This window comes from Astatotilapia calliptera, chromosome 3 (assembly GCF_900246225.1).
Source record: "Astatotilapia calliptera chromosome 3, fAstCal1.2, whole genome shotgun sequence".
In the NCBI taxonomy this organism is placed as follows: domain Eukaryota; kingdom Metazoa; phylum Chordata; class Actinopteri; order Cichliformes; family Cichlidae; genus Astatotilapia; species Astatotilapia calliptera.
The window spans coordinates 46,784,707-46,808,626 of NC_039304.1; the positions used below are offsets into that span (position 1 = coordinate 46,784,707).

At 41.0% G+C, this 23,920-nt stretch overlaps 1 protein-coding gene across 2 annotated transcripts; it reads right to left on the reverse strand.

Moving 5' to 3' along the window:
* Nucleotides 1–6,911: 6,911 nt before the first annotated feature.
* Nucleotides 6,912–16,650, reverse strand: LOC113010788 (coxsackievirus and adenovirus receptor-like). Of its 2 annotated transcripts, XM_026150002.1 has the most exons (3): nucleotides 16,518–16,650; nucleotides 11,408–11,770; nucleotides 6,912–8,160 (listed from the first exon to the last, which is right to left on the reverse strand). In XM_026150002.1, the coding sequence occupies exons 1-3, from the start codon at nucleotides 16,573–16,575 to the stop codon at nucleotides 8,009–8,011; spliced, it is 573 nt and encodes a 190-aa protein (XP_026005787.1). In that variant the 5' UTR covers nucleotides 16,576–16,650; the 3' UTR covers nucleotides 6,912–8,008. The 2 variants fall into 2 exon arrangements, 1 of the variants encoding a protein (XP_026005787.1); XR_003270387.1 differs by lacking the exons at nucleotides 6,912–8,160; nucleotides 16,518–16,650 and adding an exon at nucleotides 14,381–14,472 and having other exon boundaries at nucleotides 11,714–11,770.
* Between the last annotated feature and the right edge of the window lie 7,270 nt (nucleotides 16,651–23,920).

Sequence of the window (23,920 nt, forward strand, 5' to 3'; positions counted from 1 at the left end):
TGTAGTTCAATCAAGACCTCCAACCTCCATCTCTCTGCATCACACACAGTCCCAGTTCAACTGGGTCAGAGCTCTGAGTTTGATCCAGGATGAGGTTTGATCAGCTTATCTTAGCATGATGGATGCAAACAGGATGAGCAGCGAGCTTGTCTCTATGCAAAGTCAAAGATAAAGAGCAGCTGTACCTGGGCCTGCTTGTTCTGATGGTTGTTTGTCCATAACTGACGTCTTCACTTCTCACTGCTGAGTAGATCACAACTACAAAATCAATATCTGCAAAATGAAAACGAAAAATCATTGAAGCTACAACAATTACACCAGTGCAGCTACACAAAGCAAAACATTTTTACTGTTTCTAATGTTTCATCACGAGAGTCCATGACAGTGCCGGCCATTGCAAGGGTCACATTTGTAACCAGATGAATTTGTCCCACAAACACTGTTTGTGTGACTTCCCAGAGTTTATCGTCCAATATAGTGAAGAAATTACAAGAACTTTCTTTCTGTTCTTCACACGGTTCAGTGACCTGAGAAATGTGATGTATCATGAGCAGGAGGCGCTACATACCACTGATGTTCTGCTTTATAAACCGCAGCATCTTCTTACAGGTTTTTTTGCTCATCTTAACACCTCTGCTGTGACACACTGAGTGACCACAAAGAACTGGAGGCTGTTTCTGAGAAAGATGCAGGTGGACGACCACAAAGCTGCCATCTTTTTCCACTGCAGACTGACACTCTTCACCACAGAGCACAAAGCAAAGATGTTCTCACAACATGAACACTATTGTTAGACAAACCAGTAAAACCCTCGGTGAGAACGTTCATCTGTTATAGACGAACTGTAATCAACTATCGGAAGTTGCTGATGTTTTACAGTTTGCAGAACGTTGAAACAGTTTAAAAGTTTTTATTATATTAAACAATAACTTTTTTTCATTATATGTCTAATAGTGACAATAAATGCGCTAAAAACCAAACAGCAGACACATATGGGACTAATAAGAGCTGCTCTGAGCTCCTACTACTCAGTTACAACACTGATAATATTCTGAGTGTCACAACACACCTGCCATCTGGACTTGAGGCTGAGCCATTAGTTAAAGTCAAATAATCCCTAAAGAAAATTGCTGATCTGTCACATTTTTTTCCGCTTATCTAGAGCTGGGTTGCAGGGGCAGTAGCCTAAGGAGAGAAGCCCAGAACTCCCTCTCCCTCGCCACCTCCTCCAGTTCCTCCTCCGGGGAACACCGAGGCGTTCCCAAGGCCAGCCGAGAGATATTATCCCTTCAGCGTGTCCTGGGTCTGGCTCAGGCCTCCACCTAGTGGGCTATCCTCAGAAAACCCCAATGTACAGGCAGCAAGCTGAGGGGATGCTAAGATACCCAACCCGGCCCGCCACCTCTCCTGACTGTATCAGTACTGTATTTTCTTTGAATTGTTGCCTTTTTGTGGTGGAGGTGTGTCCCAGGGATCCCAGGGGCTATGTTGTTGTGGGCTTTTTGTCCCTTTGTTAGGGTCTGTTGTAACAAATTGGTCCTGGGTGAGTGACCAGAGAAAGAGCAATTCAACAACTCTTATGAAAAGAGGTCCATGTGGCCTGGCTGGGCATGGCCCAAAAAAGAGACACTTTTGTCGGCCCCGCACCCACACGAGGAGCTGTAGGGGTCAGGTATAGCTGTGGGGGCGTGGCCAGGAGCGGAGACCCTGGTCGACCCATCCCTGGCTATCGAGACTACAAAGTTCATCTTTGACACAATAAGATATATCCAGTACATCTCACATCTTTCTGTGTGTGTTCCAGTTTCAGCTGATGACTGGCTCTTTTTGGGGCGGGGCAACCATGTTTATTGCAGATTTAGATTTATATGAAATTCTCCTTGAAATGTCTGTTTACACGTTTTTAAAATCATCGTTATTTGTTTTCAATACTTCCTTCATGAAAGTCTTTACAGGATTATTTATATACTTCCAAAAAATATTAAAAACAGATCTTTGACCTCACATGAAAGGGCAATGACCCACAACCCACCATAAACCCGAAACTTTGTGGTCGTCCACCTGCATCTTTCACAGAAACAACCCACCACCGGGGCAGGGATAGCTCAGTAGGTAGAGTGGTGGCCCCATGATCGGAAGGTCGGGGGTTCGATTCCCCTGAACAGCTACCCTGAGGTACATCTGAGCAAGGTACCGTCCCTACACACTGCTGCCTGGGCGCCCAATGGCTGCCCACTGCTTCACTGAGTGAATGGGTTAAATGCAGAGAGGGATTTTCCCCACGGGGACCAATAAAGTACACTTTCTTCTTCTTCATAAAGAAAAAAAATATTACCTCGTCTTTCTTTGACAGATTGTTCTCGATGAGCTGATATCTTGATGATGACATGAGTGATGAGGTCATCTTCTTCTTCACTTTCCTCTTGACCTACTGAAATGATCCAAGCTGATCAATAATACGAATTAAATATCTAAACAGAGATTTGACCCAAAACCAATGTCACAAATGTGGTATTTCACCAGATACGTACTCTTAATGTCATTAACTTTGCCTCCAGGAACACTGTGAGAAACCTTGTAGTTATTTTTGACCAGATTATATCCTTCAGTGTCCATATTCAACTACTTGCTTTCTCCCATGTCTGTCTCAAAGTGATGCTGAAAAACTAGATTACCGTAATGCACTAAGTGTATGTGTGTCAGTCAACTTTTACACTCACTATGTGCTTATACTTCACTTTTAAACATTTGCCATTATGAATCTTTGGCTCTCTTCTACAAGATGTCTCTGTCCTGTCTTCCTCCCCTCATGCCAACCAATCACGGCAGATGGCTGGCCCTCCCTGAGCCTGATTCTGCTGGAGGTTCCTTCCTGATAAAAGGGAGATTTTCCTCCCCACTTTCACCAAAGCGCTTGCTCATAAGAGGTCATATGACTTTTGGGTTTTACTGTTTGGTTTTGTTTGTTTGGTTTTTTTTTAATTTCCATCCATTTGCCTCCACTTATCCTTTTCAGGGGCGTGGGGGAGCCTATCCCAGCTGTCTCAGGGTAACAGGCAGGGTACACCCTGGACAGGTCGCCAGTCTGGCGTAGGGCCAACACACGGAAACAGAAAACCATTCTCACTCACATTCACTCACGTATTCACACCAATGTGCAATTTAGATTTTTCTATTAACCTATCCTGACCTTTTTTATTTGTTTTGTTTAATGATCTTAATGAATGTGAACTTTATTCTACTAAACAAACTCAGACATGAAAGATCAGGAAGTCTGAGTCTCACCTTCAGGTTTCCTGTGAACACATCGTCTCACCAGCAGAACCAGTAACACCAGTAGAGCCACAACACAGACTGATCCAACACATGACAACACAGAGAGAACAGGAGGAGAGAGTGATGGAGGACGAGTGATGGAGGTGGAACCAGGACGAGAGGTGGATGTAGGTGGAGGTGTGGATGTAGGTGGAGGTGTGGTGGTTTGTTCCCCTAAAATAAAGCAAACACAGTCATTAAGTTGTCGTCACATTGTGAATGTTGAAAGCTGCAGAAACACAGACAGGTGAGTGTGTCACCTGTGACAGTGATCCAGCTGGATGGAGACTCTCCATGACCGCTGATGTCACACTTGTAGAGGCCTTCATCAGACCTGGAAACATGCTGGATGGTCATGTGACCTGTAGGCTGCTTCCTGATGAGGGAGCCATCTTTATAGAAAGCAGCTGGGAGGTTGGAGGGAGTGGTCTTTGTTTTACAGAGCAGAGTGACGTCATCTCCCTCCATCACAGGGAGGACAGGACTCTGCAGGATCACTGATCCACCTCAACACAGAGACAAACTACAGCATTTCATCCATTTACACACAGCTTCATCAACACTAACTCCACACACTCAGCTTACCAGTGACTGTCAGGTTAACCATGTTACTGATGGGACCCTCTCTGGACTCACACCAGTAAACTCCACTGTCATGAAGCATCATAGAGGTGTTACATGAAAAACCAGCTGGTTTTCCCCATGTACTTCCACACTGAGTCCTCTGTCGTGTGCTTGTGTTTCTCCTCAGAGTCCATCCAGCAGAGCTGTCGTCCTCCTCACAGCTCAGAGACACAAAGTCTCCTTTAAAGAACTGAGAGCTGCTGGGACTCACAGTCAGACGAGCTGTGAGGGTTAAAATGAAAAATTGATGATCTGTTTGACTTTACATTGTGAAACATGAACCCAATCAGGTCATATCAGTGAGCATTTCTCAGGTTTAAACTGTGACAGAAGAAGGTTACTGACCTTGGTTTGTTGTGCAGCTCAGCACTGAGATCAGAACTAAAGAGAAATGACACTCAGGTTGATGAACACAACTCCCCACAAACAGCACTCTCTGCCAATTGAGTGTATTTTAAACATTTTTTTGCCTTATAAAGGATCAATTCACTCTTAAATTTGATTCAGATCGATTTAATTGTGTTCATAATGCCAAATCACAACAACAGTGGGCTGAAGGTTCTTAGTTTTGTAATGCAATAATGCTGAGAAACCCCCAAAATCAAAATCATCAATCCTTCTGACCAAGCACTTTGGAAAACACTGAGAAAAAAAATAAAATTATAAGAAAATTCAAGAGAACTAGGATCAGGGAGTGACAGAAATGAAGACAAATTAAAAGAAATGGCATAAAACAGATCTAGACTGTGATATTCTCTCGAGTAATGTTAGTTGTGTTACAGCCTGTGAGGCTAGTTTTGATTTATACAGGTTAGGCCTTACTCGAGCAAGTTGTTTTTGAATTAATTGTTTGTTTGTTTAATTTAATTTAATTTTGTAACTTTAAACCTTTTACAGTCCCACATGTGGGGAATTTTGTAGTCCTCTGCATTTAACTCATTCACTCAGCGAGCAGTGTGTGGAGACAGTTATTTGCTCAAGAGTAGCTCAGGGTAGTGGTTCGGTGGATTGTTATCATTATGTTTACAGCGAGTATACACTGTGTTTGAGGTGAACACAAAGAACAACTCCACACAAACAGCTGACCAACACACAAACTCATCTCTCATTTTATTTTTGTTTCCAGCAACATGTTTCAATAAAGTTTGGACAAGAAAACACTGAAAATCCATTTTCATAATCGCTTGTTCAAATTTGTTGATACCATCAACGTATTCATACATGTTGGACTTTTCATGACTTTTCATGATCCTCTACTCCAGTTTTTATACAGAAAAAACAACATAGTCAGAGTCAGTTCAGACCTGCAGTTGGTCCTCGTGGTGTTTGAACTTGAATTCAGCCTGATTTGTTTTTCATGTCTTCTCCTCCATCATCAGTTATCAGGAGAGCAGACAGTCAAAGTCCAAGAATTCAAACAAACACAGAGATTCTACTTACAGAGCAGACACAGCACAGATGTTTCCTTCATCGTCCTTCTCACTCATTTGAGCTTTTTTTCATTTCTGTCACTGACACCAAGTAAAGCCCGCCCTCTTCCTCTGAGCACCAGCTTTCTATTGGTTCAAATAGAGTTAGTGGGGTACTGAGTTTTTTTTTCTTCTTTTTTTAAGAGTTAAAATAATTTAAAAATATATCCAAAAGCACAGCGTAACACTGCAATTTCACTTTAGAAACAAACAAAAAAAAAAGGATCTCAACTCACAATTCTGTTCTTTCAAACTGTGACACAAACATACATACAAAGACTTAAGGATGGATGTATAAAAAAACGTGTAAGCACTATTTTAACATAATCTAAATTTGGCCAGTGAGATTACAATCCATGTCTATAGTGCCCACAAACATCCTAGACATTAGTTCATTGCATAAATAAAATCTCCTTCGCTCTCAGTGATCTGTAGTTTGGTTGATGAACAAATCCATGTCCATGTAGTTACGTCCCCCTCAGTGAGAGAGGCAGATATGAGCTGAAACACAGGAATCAAACCAGGGACGCTGCTGTTATGGAGCTGAACTGGAACCATTCAGACACTGAGGCCCTCTGAACACATTTTAATTACAGCTGTGCAGAGACACACTGATGACTGACTGGAACACTATGATTCACATTTTACATTAACACCATCCTCACACATGGTTTATATATGGCCACTAGAGGGAGATGTTGGACTTTACATACTAACATGGAAACAAGCAGATCATCAGTGATAATCGAGCAGGAACATCACACTGAGCATTTCCATAATAAACTCGTGTTTACTTGAATTAAATGGAGCCCAGCTCTCATAAGGGCAGAGGCGAGAACATCCTGGGAGGTGACCAGTCAATTGCTGGGCTAACACAGAGAGACAGACAACTATTCACACCTACGGCCCCACTAACTGCATATCTTTGGACTGAGGAGTACCCGGACACAACCCACACAAACACTGGGACTCTACAGAGAACGGCCCCAGCCAGTTGGTCCTTCTTGCTGTGAAGCAACAGTGCCAACCTCAAAATTGCATCACTGAAAAAAGTGTATATGGAGGAGGCAGCATTTAGCTGCAGCCTCCATAAAACCACAGCTGTTCTGGAGAATTTTGTCCAAAATGATCAAATATGTCATTTTAATACAATTCAATTTTATTTATGTAGCGCCAAATCACAACAGCAGTCGCCTCAAGGTGCTTTATATTGTACAGTAGATCGTACAATAATAGATGCAGAGAAAAACCCAACCATCACATGACCCCCTATGAGCAAGCACTCATTTTAAAACACTTGTTGTTCTTCTGATGGGACCTCAGAGTGATGACAAAATAAACAACCTCAGGGTTATTTGAGTGATATTCTTGGATGATGTGTATGATCTATTTGGACTCCAGCTGAGATAAACTCTGCATCAGTTAAGTCAACAGGGAGAAGAAGAAGAGATATTAAAAAACAAACTCTTACAGCCACAGAAAACACATCAATAGACTCAAAACAACTATAAAGTATTATTTATGTAAAACATTTATTAGCTCTTGAAATATTTCCACTGCAGTAACAACCAGAACACAAACAACACAAGTGTTCATGGGATGAAAAGTTCAATAAATCTTCACAGATCAGAGGAAACATCTGACTGTTACAGAAATCATTTCATCTTTGCTTTCATGACAGTGTCAGAACATTCACTCAGTTATAGTTGCCAAATGAGCACCATCGGACTGATGATTGATCAGTTAGTGTCTGTAATTATGTAACAGCTGATCTACACATGTGGATTCATTTGGTTCAAACCTGAAAGAACAAATATGACTTTACAAACAATTCCTGACGTCAACTGAAATAAAATGTTTTTGTATTTATTTTAAGATGTTTTAATTATTGTGAAAATATGAACTCATGTCTGTCCACAGAAATGTAAAGAGTATAACATGTTAAACTGATATGAACAGCTAACCACAAACACAAATCTGACATCATTTTTCTCTACAAACTAATTTAGCAAACATGCAAATGATGATGAAAACCTGTGTGTGTTTGAAACATTTATCACACATCATCAAAGCGATTACTAATAAGTTACAATTGTTCAATATATCAGAAGTGAAAACGGCTCAGTGTTGGAAGTAAATACAGAACAGTAGATGTTAAAAAGAGTAAAGGTGTAGGCTTTAACACTTTTCCAACATTATTTAGTATCTTCTGCCAACTTCTCAGCGTGCAGATTAAAATGTCTTTGATCCTTCCTGAATCACTTTAGGTCTGATTTCTTGGGACTCAGACACAGATGCTGGAGAATAAAATTCATTTATTTTTAACCTGCAACTTTTAATAATTGTTATTTATTTTTATTTATTTTTATTCCTTCTTACTTGCGGGACAGTTAGCTTTTTTATTCAAACATTGTCTCTACTGTGGAATCTCTTTGGAATGAAGCAACTCTTCTGGTTTTCAACTCTTCTGGTTTTTTTGGACTCTAGTGTTCAGGTTTCTTCAGTCAGACTTACTCCTGCTTCTGTGATTAGTAATATAGACTTCTCTTATTCAGCATCACCATGAAAGAAGCTCAGAGACATTTCAAAGAGGCTGCAGTTTAGCAGGAGGCTAGTATGGATCCTGACTGTGTTGTTGTTTGTTTTCTGAAGATCAGAAATCCAACAACAGCAGCAACAAGAAGCACAGCAGAAAGACTCAGACCGACGATCAGTCCAACAGATCCATCCTCTGTGTCTCCTCCTGTCGGACCTGCAGGTGAGAAACAGGTGTGAGGTGTCAGCTGTCAGGTAGGTGATGAGTGAAGAACAGAACAGAATCCATTTCCTCTTCAAACTGCTGTCAGACATTATCTACTGCACTCTGATCACATCACTCAGACCAGCTGCTTTCTACAAAGTCTCATCAACAACATCTTTACAAACAAACAAGAACCAGGTGTTACGTCCCCACGATGAAGGTCTAGGGGTGTGAGTGTGGGACTGGTAACAAATGGGTCCAGAACAGAATGAAAAGAGAACAGACAGTGGTGCTTAGTAAATAAAATAGTTTTTATTATAGATAATCTTAACATAAAAAGCCGGCAACGCCGTTTTTCCAGTAACACTAAAAAAAGAAAAAGGTTGCAACAACAAAGTACACAACAACCTAACAAAAAACTCAACACCACGAGGAGGCACTTCCAGGGGCCCACAAGCCCACACTACTCCCATGAAGCAGCTACACTGCACACTGCTCCCACAACTCCACACCACAGGCAGGACAATCACATGACAGGACTTCTTTCAACACCTTCGACACAGAATGTGGGAACACCAGAGAAAACCACCGTCCCACATCTTCTTCTTTCATGTTTAACGGCATCTTGCATCCAAAGACGTTGCATTAATGCCATTTCCTGGTTTTTAATCTTACTTCACTTCCGAGTCCTCAGAATGTCTTGATGAGACCAGTATTTCTCAGAAAACGAAAAACCACCTCTTTCGCTTCACCATGACTTTACTTATCAACCACTTTTTCAAACGTAAGTTCCCTTCCACCACTCATTTCACCCCTCATCACCCTCCTGTGACTTGCATAGAAGCACATGTTCAACCATAGCATTACATCCATCCATAGCATTACACCAATCACACAACCCAGTCGGATTTTTCCCCATCCTAAAAAGAGTACCATTTAGAAAGCAATGACCTCCTCCAGTCTAATTAATCCGCTGCTCCTCTTAACTTCTATTGTGTTTTGCACCCTATACAAATGTCTCCCTTTTGTGTCATTATCCCATGCCATTTTCCATAGATTGTTACTTTCTGTCCAAACTATACTTTTCCCTTCAGATATTGACAGTGGTATCTGTACATCTACAGTGGGGCAAAAAAGTATTTAGCCAGCCACCGATTGTGCAAGTTCCCCCACTTAAAATGATGACAGAGGTCAGTAATTTGCACCAGAGGTACACTTCAACTGTGAGAGACAGAATGTGAAAAAAAAATCCATGAATCCACATGGTAGGATTTGTAAAGAATTTATTCGTAAATTAGGGTGGAAAATAAGTATTTGGTCACCTCAAACATGGAAAATCTCTGGCCCTCACAGACCTGTAACGTCTTCTGTAAGACGCTTTTCTGTCCCCCACTTGTTACCTGTATGAATGGCACCTGTTTGAACTCATCATCTGTATAAAAGACACCTGTCCACAGCCTCAAACAGTCAGACTCCAAACTCCGCTATGGCCAAGACCAAAGAGCTTTCGAAGGACACCAGGAAAAGTATTGTAGACCTGCACCAGACTGGGAAGAGTGAATCTACAATAGGCAAGCAGCTTGGTGTGAAAAAATCAACTGTGGGAGCAATCATCAGAAAATGGAAGACATACAAGACCACTGATAATCTCCCTCGATCTGGGGCTCCACGCAAGATCTCATCCCGTGGGGTCAAAATGATGATGAGAACGGTGAGCAAAGATCCCAGAACCACACGGGGGGACCTGGTGAATGACCTGCAGAGAGCTGGGACCAAAGTAACAAAGGTCACCATCAGTAACACACTACAACGGCAGGGAATCAAATCCCGCAGTGCCAGACGTGTTCCGCTGCTGAAGCCAGTGCATGTCCAGGCCCGTCTGAAGTTTGCCAGAGAGCACATGGATGATACAGCAGAGGATTGGGAGAATGTCATGTGGTCAGATGAAACCAAAGTAGAACTTTTTGGTATAAACTCAACTCGTCGTGTTTGGAGGAAGAAGAATACTGAGTTGCATCCCAAGAACACCATACCTACTGTGAAGCATGGGGGTGGAAACATCATGCTATGGGGCTGTTTTTCTGCCAAGGGGACAGGACGACTGATCCGTGTTAAGGACAGAATGAATGGGGCCATGTATCGTGAGATTTTGAGCCAAAACCTCCTTCCATCAGTGAGAACTTTGAAGATGAAACGAGGCTGGGTCTTCCAACATGACAATGATCCAAAACACACCGCCCGGGCAACAAAGGAGTGGCTCCGTAAGAAGCATTTGAAAGTCCTGGAGTGGCCTAGCCAGTCTCCAGACCTCAACCCCATAGAAAATCTGTGGCGGGAGTTGAAAGTCCGTGTTGCTCGGCGACAGCCCCAAAACATCACTGCTCTCGAGAAGATCTGCATGGAGGAATGGGCCAAAATACCAGCTACTGTGTGTGCAAACCTGGTAAAGACCTATAGTAAACGTTTGACCTCTGTTATTGCCAACAAAGGTTATGTTACAAAGTATTGAGTTGTATTTTTGTTATTGACCAAATACTTATTTTCCACCCTGATTTACAAATAAATTCTTTATAAATCCTACCATGTGGATTCATGGATTTTTTTTTTTCACATTCTGTCTCTCACAGTTGAAGTGTACCTCTGGTGCAAATTACTGACCTCTGTCATCATTTTAAGTGGGGGAACTTGCACAATCGGTGGCTGACTAAATACTTTTTTGCCCCACTGTATATCGACGTTAACAGCTGCTTTGGCCAACCTATCTGCTCTTTCATTACCCAAAACACCCACACGAGCCGGACTCCTTTTGTTTTGATCAGGCAATCTATGATGAGCAAAAAGAACGTCATACAAAATTTGCTGATGGGTATTTGTGTTTCCTTGTTCAGTACGTAATAATGCCGACAATGAATCACTAAATATCAGTACTTTTGAAATTTTCCTGTCTTCAACCTATTCTAGAGCCAACAGTATGGCATATAACTCAAAATACTCTGAAGATTAACCCTCCCACATCCAGCTCATCCCCAGCTTATATGACCTCAGAGAGGTGATCGCTGACTGAGCCCAGGTGGTAAATAAACAGCAGCTGTGTCCTGGGGAGAGAGAATCATGAAAAAGAGACAAAGAGGTGGAACAAGAGAGGAGGAGGAGGCAGAGACAGAACACCACACCCACACTAGAGTAGTGTCCTGCTAGGTCTGTAACACCAGGAAGCAGCTTCACCTCTGATCACACACACTCAACTCTACTCACTGACCTGGAGGAACGACACTCAGGTAGATGATGCTGATGGGTTCATTAACTAGATTAGCTCTCTTCCTCATGTTTGCTCCTCTCATGAAGACCTGACACTCGTATATCCCATTATCATTAATCGTCACATTCTTCAGAATCAAAGACGCGTCTCCATCCTTCATCTGTCTGTCCTGCAGATCCACCCGGTTCTTAAAAGATGGATGCTGTTTGTCTGGATCAAACAGCTCATCCCGGTACAAAAGCACATATTCATCTCCCAGGTCAGCTCTGCTCCACTCTACAACTGAGATGCTGCTGCTGTTGTTTGGAGCTCGACATGGTAGCATGACATTCTGTCCAGGCTCAGCTGTGATGATTTTCTGGCCTGAAAGAAAACAACACAGAGCAGAGAGGTTAAAGGTCAAAGTGCAACTGATCACTTCTTCAGCAACCAGATGGAGTGAGGAGTGCATGCACATATATTCAATTTTCTACTTTTCTACTTTCCTGGAGTACTCGAAGCACTCTATACAACGCCGTTCGCCCATTCACACAAGCACTATTATCTATACGTTGAGTGCTTTCTAACTATCATTCATACGCCGATGGATGCATTGGAGAGAAAGTCGGGGTTAATATCTTGCCCAAGGATATTTGGCATGCAAACCAGGGGACCCAGGGATCGAACCACCAACCTGGCAGCAGCCAATCAGACTGAGGAGTACACACACTCACTACTTGTAGCATTTTATAAATTAAATAAGATCAAAGGAGAGATGTGTGTTATATAAACATTTATACAGTGAAACATGTGCTGATAATAAGTGAACATAATGTGTGAGAGAAAGCAGCCTCTCATTATAAGACACTGAGTCTCTGCATGCTGCCTTTATGGAGCTACAGCTGTTTGTATACACTGAACAAAAAGCTTTGTAGCTGTACACAGGGCTGGATGTAATGAAATGTTCTTAGGGTGGCACAATCAAAGCCATTTCTTTACACATATCGCAAGTGTAACATTGTGTAATGTGCCTTACAATGTAAACAATGATTCTGACATTTCTTTGTACAACCATTTAAAACTCAGGGGCAGATCTGCAGAGGTGGCATAGAGAGGCATGTGGCAGCCTAATATAATCTGTTGCCACACCTTAACAAACAACAATGTCCTATATAAAACTACTGTGGCACTAGAGGTGGCAAGAGATCATTTTAGGGTGGAGCATGCCACTCCATGCCACGTCTGTAGATCGGCCTCTGGCTGTATACTGACTCCTGAAACTACAACACATCACACTGACAAACACACACTTCTTTGTCTCTGTGCTGGAAACTGCATCGCTGACCAAGCGGGTAAATCCACAGACACCAACAGGCCTCGTGATGCCGTCACACAAACAGACGCTCAGAAACTAAATGTTTGGGAAGTAACATGTAAACCAGACTGATGTTTATTCCTCTTTATCTCAGAGGGAAACACCGTTTGGTTTATAAACCTCACCTGCAGAGACAAACACGAAGACACCGACAAACAGCAAAGTCGAGCAGAGCGACGCAGTTACAGGAAACATTTCCGTGTTCTTGTTTCTGCTGATCTGACTCTTAGTTTGTTCTAAAAGTCTGAGTCTGTTGGTATTTTCAGTTAATAACAAAACTAGAGTTTTAAAACTGACTACATGAGGTTAACTTTGAGGTTTAAATAAAGCTGAAACATTTGTTTTTCAGACACTCGTTCAAACGCCACACTTTCGATATCTTAAGGAAGTCGCATTAAAGTGACGTATGTTACGCTGCGCTGTACGATGACCATGAATAAGTGCGTCATGACTAAGGCCGTCAAATGTAGATATCAACGTGAAAATCAGGCTAATTCTCTTTTTCAAAGACAAACACTGTTTGTTTTTTAACAGTTAAATTTCACCTACATTCACAAACACAAAGACACCAACAAACAAACAAGCTTTACTGATACAGGCTTCTCTTACCCAGCATCACCACGTAAGAAGCTCTGAGTCATTTCTAACCTGCTGCATTTCACTGGGAGGCTGGAATAAATCCTGACTCTGTCTCTTATGTTTACTGTAGATCAAAACACCAACAAGAAGCATTCAGACCAACGTTCAGTCCAACAGATGATGCAGGTGAGAAACAGGTGTGAGGTGTCAGGTAGGTGATGAGTGAAGAACAGAACAGAATCCATTTCCTGCAGCTGTTTGTACACACTGAACTAAAAGCATTGTAGCTTTATACAGGGCCGGCTGTAATGAAATGTTCTTAGGCTGGCAAAATCAAAGGTATTTCTTTACATATATGCAGGTGTTGAATACGCCTTAAAATGTAAACAGTGTTTCTGACTTTTTTGCACAACCATTTAAAACTCAGGGACAGATCTACAGAGGTGGCATGGAGTGGCATGTTTATAAACCTCGCCTGCAGAGACAAACACGAAGACGCCGACAAACAGCAAAGTGGAGCAGAGCGACGCAGTTACAGGAAACATTTCCTTGTTTTTGTTTCTGCTGATCTGACTCTTAGTTTGTTCTAAAAGTCTGAGTCTGTTGGTTTTTTCAGTGAATAAAAGAACCTCAGTTTAAAAAAAAAAAGTTTAAAAATGACTACATGAGGTTAAATTTGAGTTTTAATAAAGCTGAAACATTTCTTTTTCACTCATACTCATATTCATACCCCACACTTGCATCATTTTGTAGGATGACCATAAATAAGTGCGTCATTACTAAAGTGGTGAAATCTAAAACAGGTCTGAGTGTTTAACAGGTTCAGTTCTTGAATGATCTCCACAGAACAACACAAACATGACCTCTCTCATCATCAACCATCAGCTACATACTAAAGACCATCATCAGCCAAAGGACTTTAAAATGACGTCACTGTATAAAATGTATATTGTACTATGGAGGAGGCAGCATTTAGCTGGAGCCTCCATAAAACCACAGAGAACTTTCTCCACCTTTGTACAAAATAGTCAAACACTTACTTTTTTTCTGGATGAAATCTGTAATCCTCAAAGTCTTTTCTGATCATCATGACGGAATAAAATAAATAAATAATAAATAAATAAAATATTTAAAAAATGTAAAGAGCAAAAAGAAAAAGTACAATAAAATAAAATAAAAATAAATGGACCTCTGTACTAAACATCCAGAGAACAAACTGAGCTGTATTTCCTTATCAGCTGTTTTTATACAGACACACCTCAGATCTGTGACATCAGCACCCACAGCGTCACCTTAGCAACCACATTCCTCCACCTATCAGCTGTGAGTTCACATATTTTACAAACAAAAACAAAGTCACAGCTGACTCTGAGCCTTCACAGTCAGCTGATCTTTCTGTCAAATATCTTAATGAAACCCTGAAATACAATAAATTTTTTCAGGTCCTTGAAGTACACACGGGTGGGGGCTGGAAACCCACTCCACCTGTCACAGTCTGAAGACAGAACGTGGTTTCTGTTCAGTGTGTGAGGATCAGTATGATGTATAATAATGTGAGTAAACTTCAGCAGGTTCATGTCTGTGATGTAGAAACAGGAACAAGCAGAGGTGCTCTGGATGTTTGATCTGTGCTCTGATAATTCAGCGTATCACCATGTGGGACAGGAGACTGTCCAGCACAAGTTACAGCCTGTCAGAGTGTCGCTCACGACAAACAACAGATGCATCTGTTACTGTTTCTGTCTGCTTTTATTCTAAGCCCACCTTTTATTTCCTGTCCTGTTCTTGTTTTGTGCTCATGCTCTGACTGTGAAATGATTTCACTTCAGTGCAGCTAAAGCTCCTGTTAGAGCGAACATAGCTGTGGTTAGCTCCACCTGCCCGTCTGTTAGAATACAATAGAATCAAATACAATAAAAACATCCTGAATATTAGGATCATTAGTTCAAACTAACAAGGTTTATGTATTATTATTATAATTGTTTTAACATAACACTGAGATGCAGCATAAACTGTTCACTTAAAAGAAAATTTGAAGCTGATTATTGCAGTAACTAAATACATTTACTAAAGTGAAACTCATGATACAACCTGTTTAAAAACTGATTTTACAAACCTTAAATATTCTTTTTAAATGCAACATATGTAAAACCAATAAATCAAGGTGATTAAATGATTAAATTATTGATCAGCTCCTCAGCACCACTGTGTTGATGGTAAATAGCTGTGTGTCAGTATCCTGGTCAGACTGGTTCAGCAGTAGCATCATGTGTCTGTCTGTGAATCATATCAGATTTCCTCTTTGGTGTTCAGCACATTCATCAGCTCTATTTGAACTTGGAGCTCCATTATTTTTCTTTCTGTTGTTTTGTTCTCGTCTGGATGTAAAATCATTTTAGAGGTCAAAGCTGACACACCTGTGGTTATTTCTGCCTGTCCAACAGATCTAAACATTTCAAAGAGAAATGATTAAATATTAACTTCCTTTCTCTGTGCTGACAGAGAGTGAAGATTAGATGGGAAACATTTTATGGTCTTCCTCTTGTCAGTGAATTATTTTGGGTCATTTCTTTTTATTCAGTCTGTGGAAATAAAATAGGGACACATTTTAGCTCAAGACTGTGGGAAGCAGGTGCTGCAGCACCTCCTGGTGGATGTTTATATTCATGACCAGGGAGACGTATTAAAATAAATAAATTAAAAAAAGAAAAAAAAAAAGACTATAGCAACATTTTAGAAACCACAGTCCTGTCTTCTCCAGCTTTACATACACATATTTGACAAACAAGTACATTTACAAAGTAACAGGAAGTGAACTTGTCTCAGTAAAACAGGTAGATGTGTAGAAACATCCTGTCTGTGGAGTGTATGTGAATTGAAATCAACTTATTCTAATGAGTAAAATTCAAATGTCACATGTACCTAAACATCATGTTTAATGTCCTGTACAACACGGTTATTTACAAAAACAACAGGCTCTTTTCTTAATTCTTCACATGCAATAAACCCCAAGAGAGTGACTGTTTAAAATATATCCACTGTCTTGAGTGAATGCATTTTTTCATTTGGAAACAAAAACAAACAAAAAAACAAAAAAAACAAACATTGATCATAAGTCCAGCAGGTCTGATCACATACTCAGACAACATGAATGGAAAATGTAAATAAAACACTTACTCTGTTTAAAACCACCGCACTTGTTTCTGGTGTCGTCTGTGTCATGGACGTCATTCATTACAAATTTCAATGACTAAAAAAAACTAAACAACAAAAAAAAGTTCTATGAAAAGCTCAAACCACTACAACTGTCACAATCTAGAGACAAAATTTTTATCAAAGTTTTAATAAACTGAACCATTTGTGAGGAACAGAAACAAGTCCAGGGTAAACCAGTGCATTCTGGGAAACTTTGAAGGCTCATATGACCGTGTGGGAAATGTGGGAAATGTGGCTCAGAACAAGTTTCAGAATAAAGTAAAACAAAAAGGCCGATGGGATTTTCCAATTATTTATTATTACTATTGATTATTATTTAAATAATATCCTGATTATTTATCAAATCCTCAGCAGCTGTGTGTTGGTGGAAAAGGTGTGTCTGTGTGTCTGTGTGTGTCTGTGTGTCAGTGTCCTGGTCAAACTGGTTCAGCAGTGAGTGTTTGTTTATTGTACAGATGTGTGTTTTGTTTCACATGAGCTGTTGGTTTGTACAGCAGAATGAAAACACACAAAGCTTCTTTCCTTCTACGTTTTTATTCTGTGTTCATGAAACATCTGACAGTGACGTGACCTCATGTGTCAGTAGAGCAAACAGAGCTGGTTAGCTGTTAACAAGATGCTTAGCTCAGCTGCCTGAAAGCGATAAAACCACACAGTTCAAAACGTTTTGAAACAGAACGGTTGTTGTTGTGTAGATTAGTGCTGCATTCATTTCATTTCTAGTCAAGGAAATGATGAGCTGCTCCCCCTGGTGGATCAACGGGGACATTGTTGAACTAAATAGCAATAAAAATTAAAATAGTCAAAGTTAACCTCACGTAGTCAGTTTTAAAACTCTAGTTTTGTTATTCACTGAAAATACCAACAGACTCAGACTTTTAGAACAAACTAAGAGTCAGATCAGCAGAAACAAAAACACGGAAATGTTTCCTGTAACTGCGTCGCTCTGCTCGACTTTGCTGTTTGTCGGTGTCTTCGTGTTTGTCTCTGCAGGTGAGGTTTATAAACCAAACGGTGTTTCCCTCTGAGATAAAGAGGAATAAACATCAGTCTGGTTTACCTGGTACTTCCCAAACAATTAGTTTCTGAGCGTCTGCGTGTGTGACGGCATCACGAGGCCTGTTGGTGTCTGTGGATTTACCCGCTTGGTCAGCGATGCAGTTTCCAGCACAGAGACAAAGAAGTGTGTGTTTGTCAGTGTGATGTGTTGTAGTGTCAGGAGTCAGTATACAGCCAGAGGCCGATCTACAGAGGTGGCATGGAGTGGCATGCTCCACCCTAAAATGATCTCTTGCCACCTCTAGTGCCACAGTAGTTTTATATAGGACATTGTTGTTTGTTAAGTTGTGGCAACAGATTATATTAGGCTGCCACATGCCTCTCTATGCCACCTCTGCAGATCTGCCCCTGAGTTTTAAATGGTTGTACAAAGAAATGTCAGAATCATTGTTTACATTGTAAGGCACATTACACAATGTTACACTTGCGATATGTGTAAAGAAATTGCTTTGATTTTACGTTTGATTTCCACGCCACCCTAAGAACATTTCATTACATCCAGCCCTGTGACAGAGACAAAGAAGTGTAATGTGTGTGTCTGTGTGATGTGTTGTAGTTTCTGGAGTCAGTATGCAGCTACAAAGCTTTTAGTTCAGTGTATACAAACAGCTGTAGCTCCATAAAGGCAGCATGCAGAGACTCAGTGTCTTATAATGAGAGGCTGCTTTCTCTCACACATTATGTTCACTTATTATCAGCACATGTATAAATGTTTATATTACACTGCTTCTTACATTCATCTGAATTATTTTATATAACACTACAAGCAGTGAGTGTGTCTCACTTTGAATGGCTGCTGTATTCAATTTAGTTCAATTCCATTTTATTTATATAAAAATCAAAACAACTGTCACCTCAAGGTGCTTTATATTGTAAGGTAGACCTACTACTATGGGTGGCTGTAGCTCAGGTGGCAGAGCAGGTCAGCCACTAATCAGAAGGTCGGTGGTTCGATCCCAGGCTGCATGCCAAATATCCTTGGGCAAGATACTAACCCCATGTTTGTCTACTGGTGGTGGTCAGAGGGCCCGGTGGCGCCTGTGTCCGGCAGCCTCGCCTCTGTCAGTGCGCCCCAGGGCAGCTGTGCCTACGATGTAGCTTGCCATCGCCTGTGTGTGAATGGGTGAATGACTGAATGTAGTGTAAAGCGCTTTGGGATCCTATGGACTAGAAAAGCGCTATACAAATGCAGGCCATATAATACATACAGAGAAAAGGCTCAGGGAGGGGCGGTAGGAGGTGAGGGGAGGAAAGTAGTACAAAGACATGCTGTGGAAGAGAGCTAGAGATTAATCATTAAATTAAATGCAGAGAGGTGTAGTAAAACACAATACGTGAGAAGAAGAAGGAATACTTAATGCATCATGGGAATCCCCCAGCAGCCTCTATTACAGCATAGCTAAGCAACGATTGTACTTCGACCTTTCACCTCTCTGCTCTGTCTTGTTCAGCGGTTCGATCTAGAAAACCAGAATCCATCTTTTAAGAACCGGGTGGATCTGCAGGACAAACAGATGAAGGATGGAGACGTGTCTTTGATTCTGAACAATGTGACGATTAATGACACTGGAACATACGAGTGTCGTGTCTTCATGAGAAGAAACGTGAGGAAAAGAGCAAATCTGGATGGTGACCCCATCAGCATCATCACACTGAAAGTTGATCCTCCAGGTGAGTGAGTAGAGCTGAGTGTGTGTGTGATCAGTGGTGAAGCTGCTTCCTGGTTGTTGATGTTTGTTTCTAAAAATGTTGTTGATGAGACTTTGTAGAAAGCAGCTGGTCTGAGTGATGTGATCAGAGTGCAGTAGATAATGTCTGACAGCAGTTTGAAGAGGAAATGGATTCTGTTCTGTTCTTCACTCATCACCTACCTGACAGCTGACACCTCACACCTGTTTCTCACCTGCAGGAGGACCTGTTGGACTGATCGTCGGTCTGAGTGTTCCTGCTGTGCTTCTTGTTGCTGTTGTTGGTTTTGTGTGCTACAGAAAACGTAAACAACAGCAGAGTCAGGATTCATACCAGCCTCCTGTTGAACTGCAGCATGTTTGAAGATGTAAGAGTCGCCTGTATCACTAAGGCACAAAGCAGAGGCCTGCTTTCAGAAACTAAAACAATCACATCATGTAGAAAACCAGAAGAGCTGCTTCATTCCAAAGAGATTTCACAGCAGAGACAATGTTAAAGAAAAAGCTAATTTTTCCTCAAGTAAGAAAAAATAACAGATAATCAAAAAGAAGAAAAAAAGGTGGAGAACAAGGTGCAGCACATTTATCAACTGAAAATGGGAAACTGCAATTATTTAAATTGCAGGTTATTTTAACTGTAATTTGAAAATCCAATTTAAGGAAAAAAAAATATTCTCAAGCATCTGGAGAAATTAGACCCAAAGTGATCCAAGAAGGATCAAAGACATTTTAATCAACAGCCTGCAGTAGTAAACACGTTTACACGTTTACCGTAGATGCTGCATACTGTTGAAAGAATTACTAAAGCCGAGACTGTTACTGTTAGCATTGTTAACAACACACATTGTTATGTATATATTTCCAGCACTGAGGATGTTTGGCTTCTGATGTATTGGACAATTGTAAATTAGTATAATTAGTAGTCATGTTCAGTTTTGATAATGTTAAATGTTTCAAACACACACAGGTTTTCATCATTTGATTGTACGTTTGGACTGAGGAAGCTAAATTAGTTTGTAGAGAAAAGTGACTGTCAGATTTATGTTTGTGAGCTTAGCTGTGCATATTTACATTTCTGTGGAAACGCAAATTACTTTTTCATAGTTTGGTTCTCATCAGTATTCATGAGCTCAGAATGTCACAGCATCAGAACGAGTGAGTGTGTTTGTTTCATCTTCAGGTTCAGTTATCTGTGAGATCAAACTCATTCTGAGAGGTTTGAACCACACAGACTCATCCTCATGTGGAGATCACAGACAGTAACAGTAATTTTGACAGTGTCATGAAACCAAATCTATGAATGTTTATATATTAGGCAGATGTTTCCTCTGATCTGTGAAGCTTTATTGAACTTTTCATTCCATGAACGACTCTTTTGGTTGTTTGTTTTCTGGGTGTTATTTCAGTTTAAATATTTCAAGAACTTGTTACATTTGTAATGTTTTATTTTACTCTTTTTGAATCCGTTTTTGCTAATAAAAAACATAAAACAAAACTAGGACTCTATTGTTGTGTTGATTCAGTCTGTTCATGTGTTTTTTGTGGCTGTAACCGTTCTTTTTTATTTCTGGAGCAGCTGATGCAGATTTCTGTCTCATTCTGATACATAGTAAAATAATCTACACACTCTTTAAGTCATATGTGTCTAACTCAAGGCCCGCGGGCCACATCTGGCCCGACGTAAATTTATATTCGGCCCACAAGATCAATTTATATAGATCTATTATGGTTGTTATGCATGGTGATATGACACGCTAATAACACACAAACAACAGATCCCATAATGCAGTGCCACCACCAGTAGGCAACGGGTGAAGTGTCTTGCCCAAGGACACAACAACCGAGACTGTCCAAGCCGGGGCTCGAACCGGCAACCTTCCATTTACAAGGCGAACTCACCACTCTTGAGCCACGATCGCCGCAGCTCTACACACGGTTTGAACCTTGTGTATGTTTGGTAGCACATATCTGTGTGAGAAGCTGTTTTCAGTGATGAAGGTTAACAAAACAGCACACAGGAGTTGTCTCACTGATGAACACCTGTGGACCATCCTGATAATCTCCACAACACAAGACCTCACACCAAACTTAAACAAACTTGTTGCCAAAAAATGGTGCCAAGCATCTACCTCTGACAAAATTGCATAAGAGCAAAAAAACAAAACAAAAAACAAACCCTGAATTGTAATTTTAATTGTAATTTACCACTTTTTCCTCATGGTGGCAGTGTTGTCACACTAAATCATCAATATGTTGCTCTCCACATAACACAGAACACTTTTAAGTGTCAGAATGTCTGTGAAGGTTCTCAGTCATCCAGGTCATCGTAGTCAAAGGAGCTTGCAAAGAAAAGCGTCTGGACTTCTTTAAGTTGCTTGAAGACGTTTCACCTCTCATCCGAGAAGCTTCTTCAGTTCTAAGGTCTAAGGTCTTCTCGGATGAGAGGTGAAACGTCTTCAAGTAACTTAAAGAAGTCCAGACACTTTTCTTTGCAAGCTCCTTTGACTACGATGACCTGGATGACTGAGAACCTTCACAGACAAAAATCAAAATACAGGAAAAAATCAAGATAGCACCGCTGTGTGTGGCTTGCCGTCTGCTTCTGTCAATTGTGTTATTGTTTGTTTTGTTTCTGACAGTTCTTGCCACCCAATCAACTCACAACTGGTGTATGAATGCCCCAAAACTTTTGGATCTTCAGATTTTTGCCATAAGTTTTGAAAGCTCTAATCAGAAAGAGTTAGAACAGAGTATCCACCGCCCCTGGCTGATGTTCTTACTTGCTACGTGGAACGCTTCCACCTAGTGGCCCACTCACATCCTGGACCATCAGACCTCAGGAATTCGCATGATAAGGTGGGGCCAGGTTTCACAATGAGCTCATCCCGAAACTCTGGCTGATTGGGACCCACACCCAGTTTCACACCTTGGCTCAGGCGATTAGAGGATCATCAGGGGGTCCTTTTGTCCCTCTGTGGGGGGTTACTCCCACTAGGTTTATATCTGGGACTCTCCACCATTTGACCTTAGAACTGAAGAAGCTTCTCAGATGAGAGGTGAAACGTCTTCAAGCAACTTAAAGAAGTCCAGACGCTTTTCTTTCCAAGCTCCTTTGACTACGATGACCTGGATGACTGAGAACCTTCACAGACATTCTGACACTTAAAAGTGTTCTGTGTTGTGTGGAGAGCAACATATTGATGATTAGTGTGACACCACTGCCACCATGAGGAAAAAGTGATAAATTACAATTGCAAAAGTACAGTGAACATATTTAAAATAAATTTTAGTTTCTTCTATGTCAGCTGTTGGATTGAATAACATGAAAGAAAACCCTCCACTTTCAAGGTTGTAGGAGCCTGCAGACTTGCCAATCAATTAAATATATTTTTATCTTTTTTTTAAATCTTTTTATCTTTTTTTTGTTTTAACTAGTGAAGAAAAAAACGGGGTACAATGTGGCCCCTGACTTATTCCCCAGATTTACTTTTTGTTAGTGCTTCTATTATCCACCAGAGGGCGCTATAGCACCATTAGGATCCTGTGAATATCACTCTAGTACAGACATTTTTCCCTCAACGTTTTCCACATCCTCTGAAGATGCTCCAAGCCAAGCCAGAGGAGATCCTTTATTTTGTGGCAGTAACCACAGAACATTCACCAGATAATGAGTGAAATTTTTAAATTTAGTCTCAGGTTCTCATCTATCTCTGTATATGAAATTAAACCCAAAAGCACATCCACTAGTTTCTGTTTGTATTTTGATTGATTTGTATGGATGTGTCATTGCTAATTTTGTCTCAAATGCATTATAATCAAAATTACAATGCACTCCTGTGCTCCAGTGCAGTGGTAAACAGTTATGGTTAACACACGTGTCGAACTCTAGGCCTCGAGGGCCGGTGTCCTGCAGATTTTAGATGTGTCCGTGATCCAACACAGCTGATTTAAATGGCTAAATTAGTTCCTCAACATGTCTTGAAGTTCTGCAGAGGCCTGGTAATGAACTAATCATTTTATTCAGGTGTGTTGACCCAGGGTGAGATCTAGAACCGCAGGACACCGGCCCTCGAGGCCTGGAGTCCGACACCCCTGGGTTAGCAGGTGGACGTCAGTGGTTGGACTGGTGGACTACTTCAGTGAAGAGCAGACAATGTCTGGCTCTGGTTTAAAGTCTGAACACAGACACACACAGTTCAAACAACAGGAAACATGGCTACAGGTTTTGTAGTTAAGAAGCTCTAACATTGGAGGAAAAGGAACTGCAATCACAACACAAATGCTATGGCAAGCATGTCAGGTCAAGGGGGAGATATCATAACCAGCACGAGAGACTAGGTACCAAGCCCCAAATATGACAGAAGAAGCATTGAGTGCAATGGCAGCTGACCTGAAAGATAGGATCATGGCAAAGCTGGAAACCTGTACCCTCTGTAGCTGGTCAGCAAGACTAAGTGAAGTACCCTCTGAAGGTCTACTAAAAGATGTGGATGGAGCATTATGATCCACCTGATCTACATTATGGCAGCAGTGATCACAAACATGCTTGACTACAAGAGGTACCTTCCATGGAAAAGGAGACTAGAGGTAGCAAGAAGGGAAGTTAGCCAACTAATT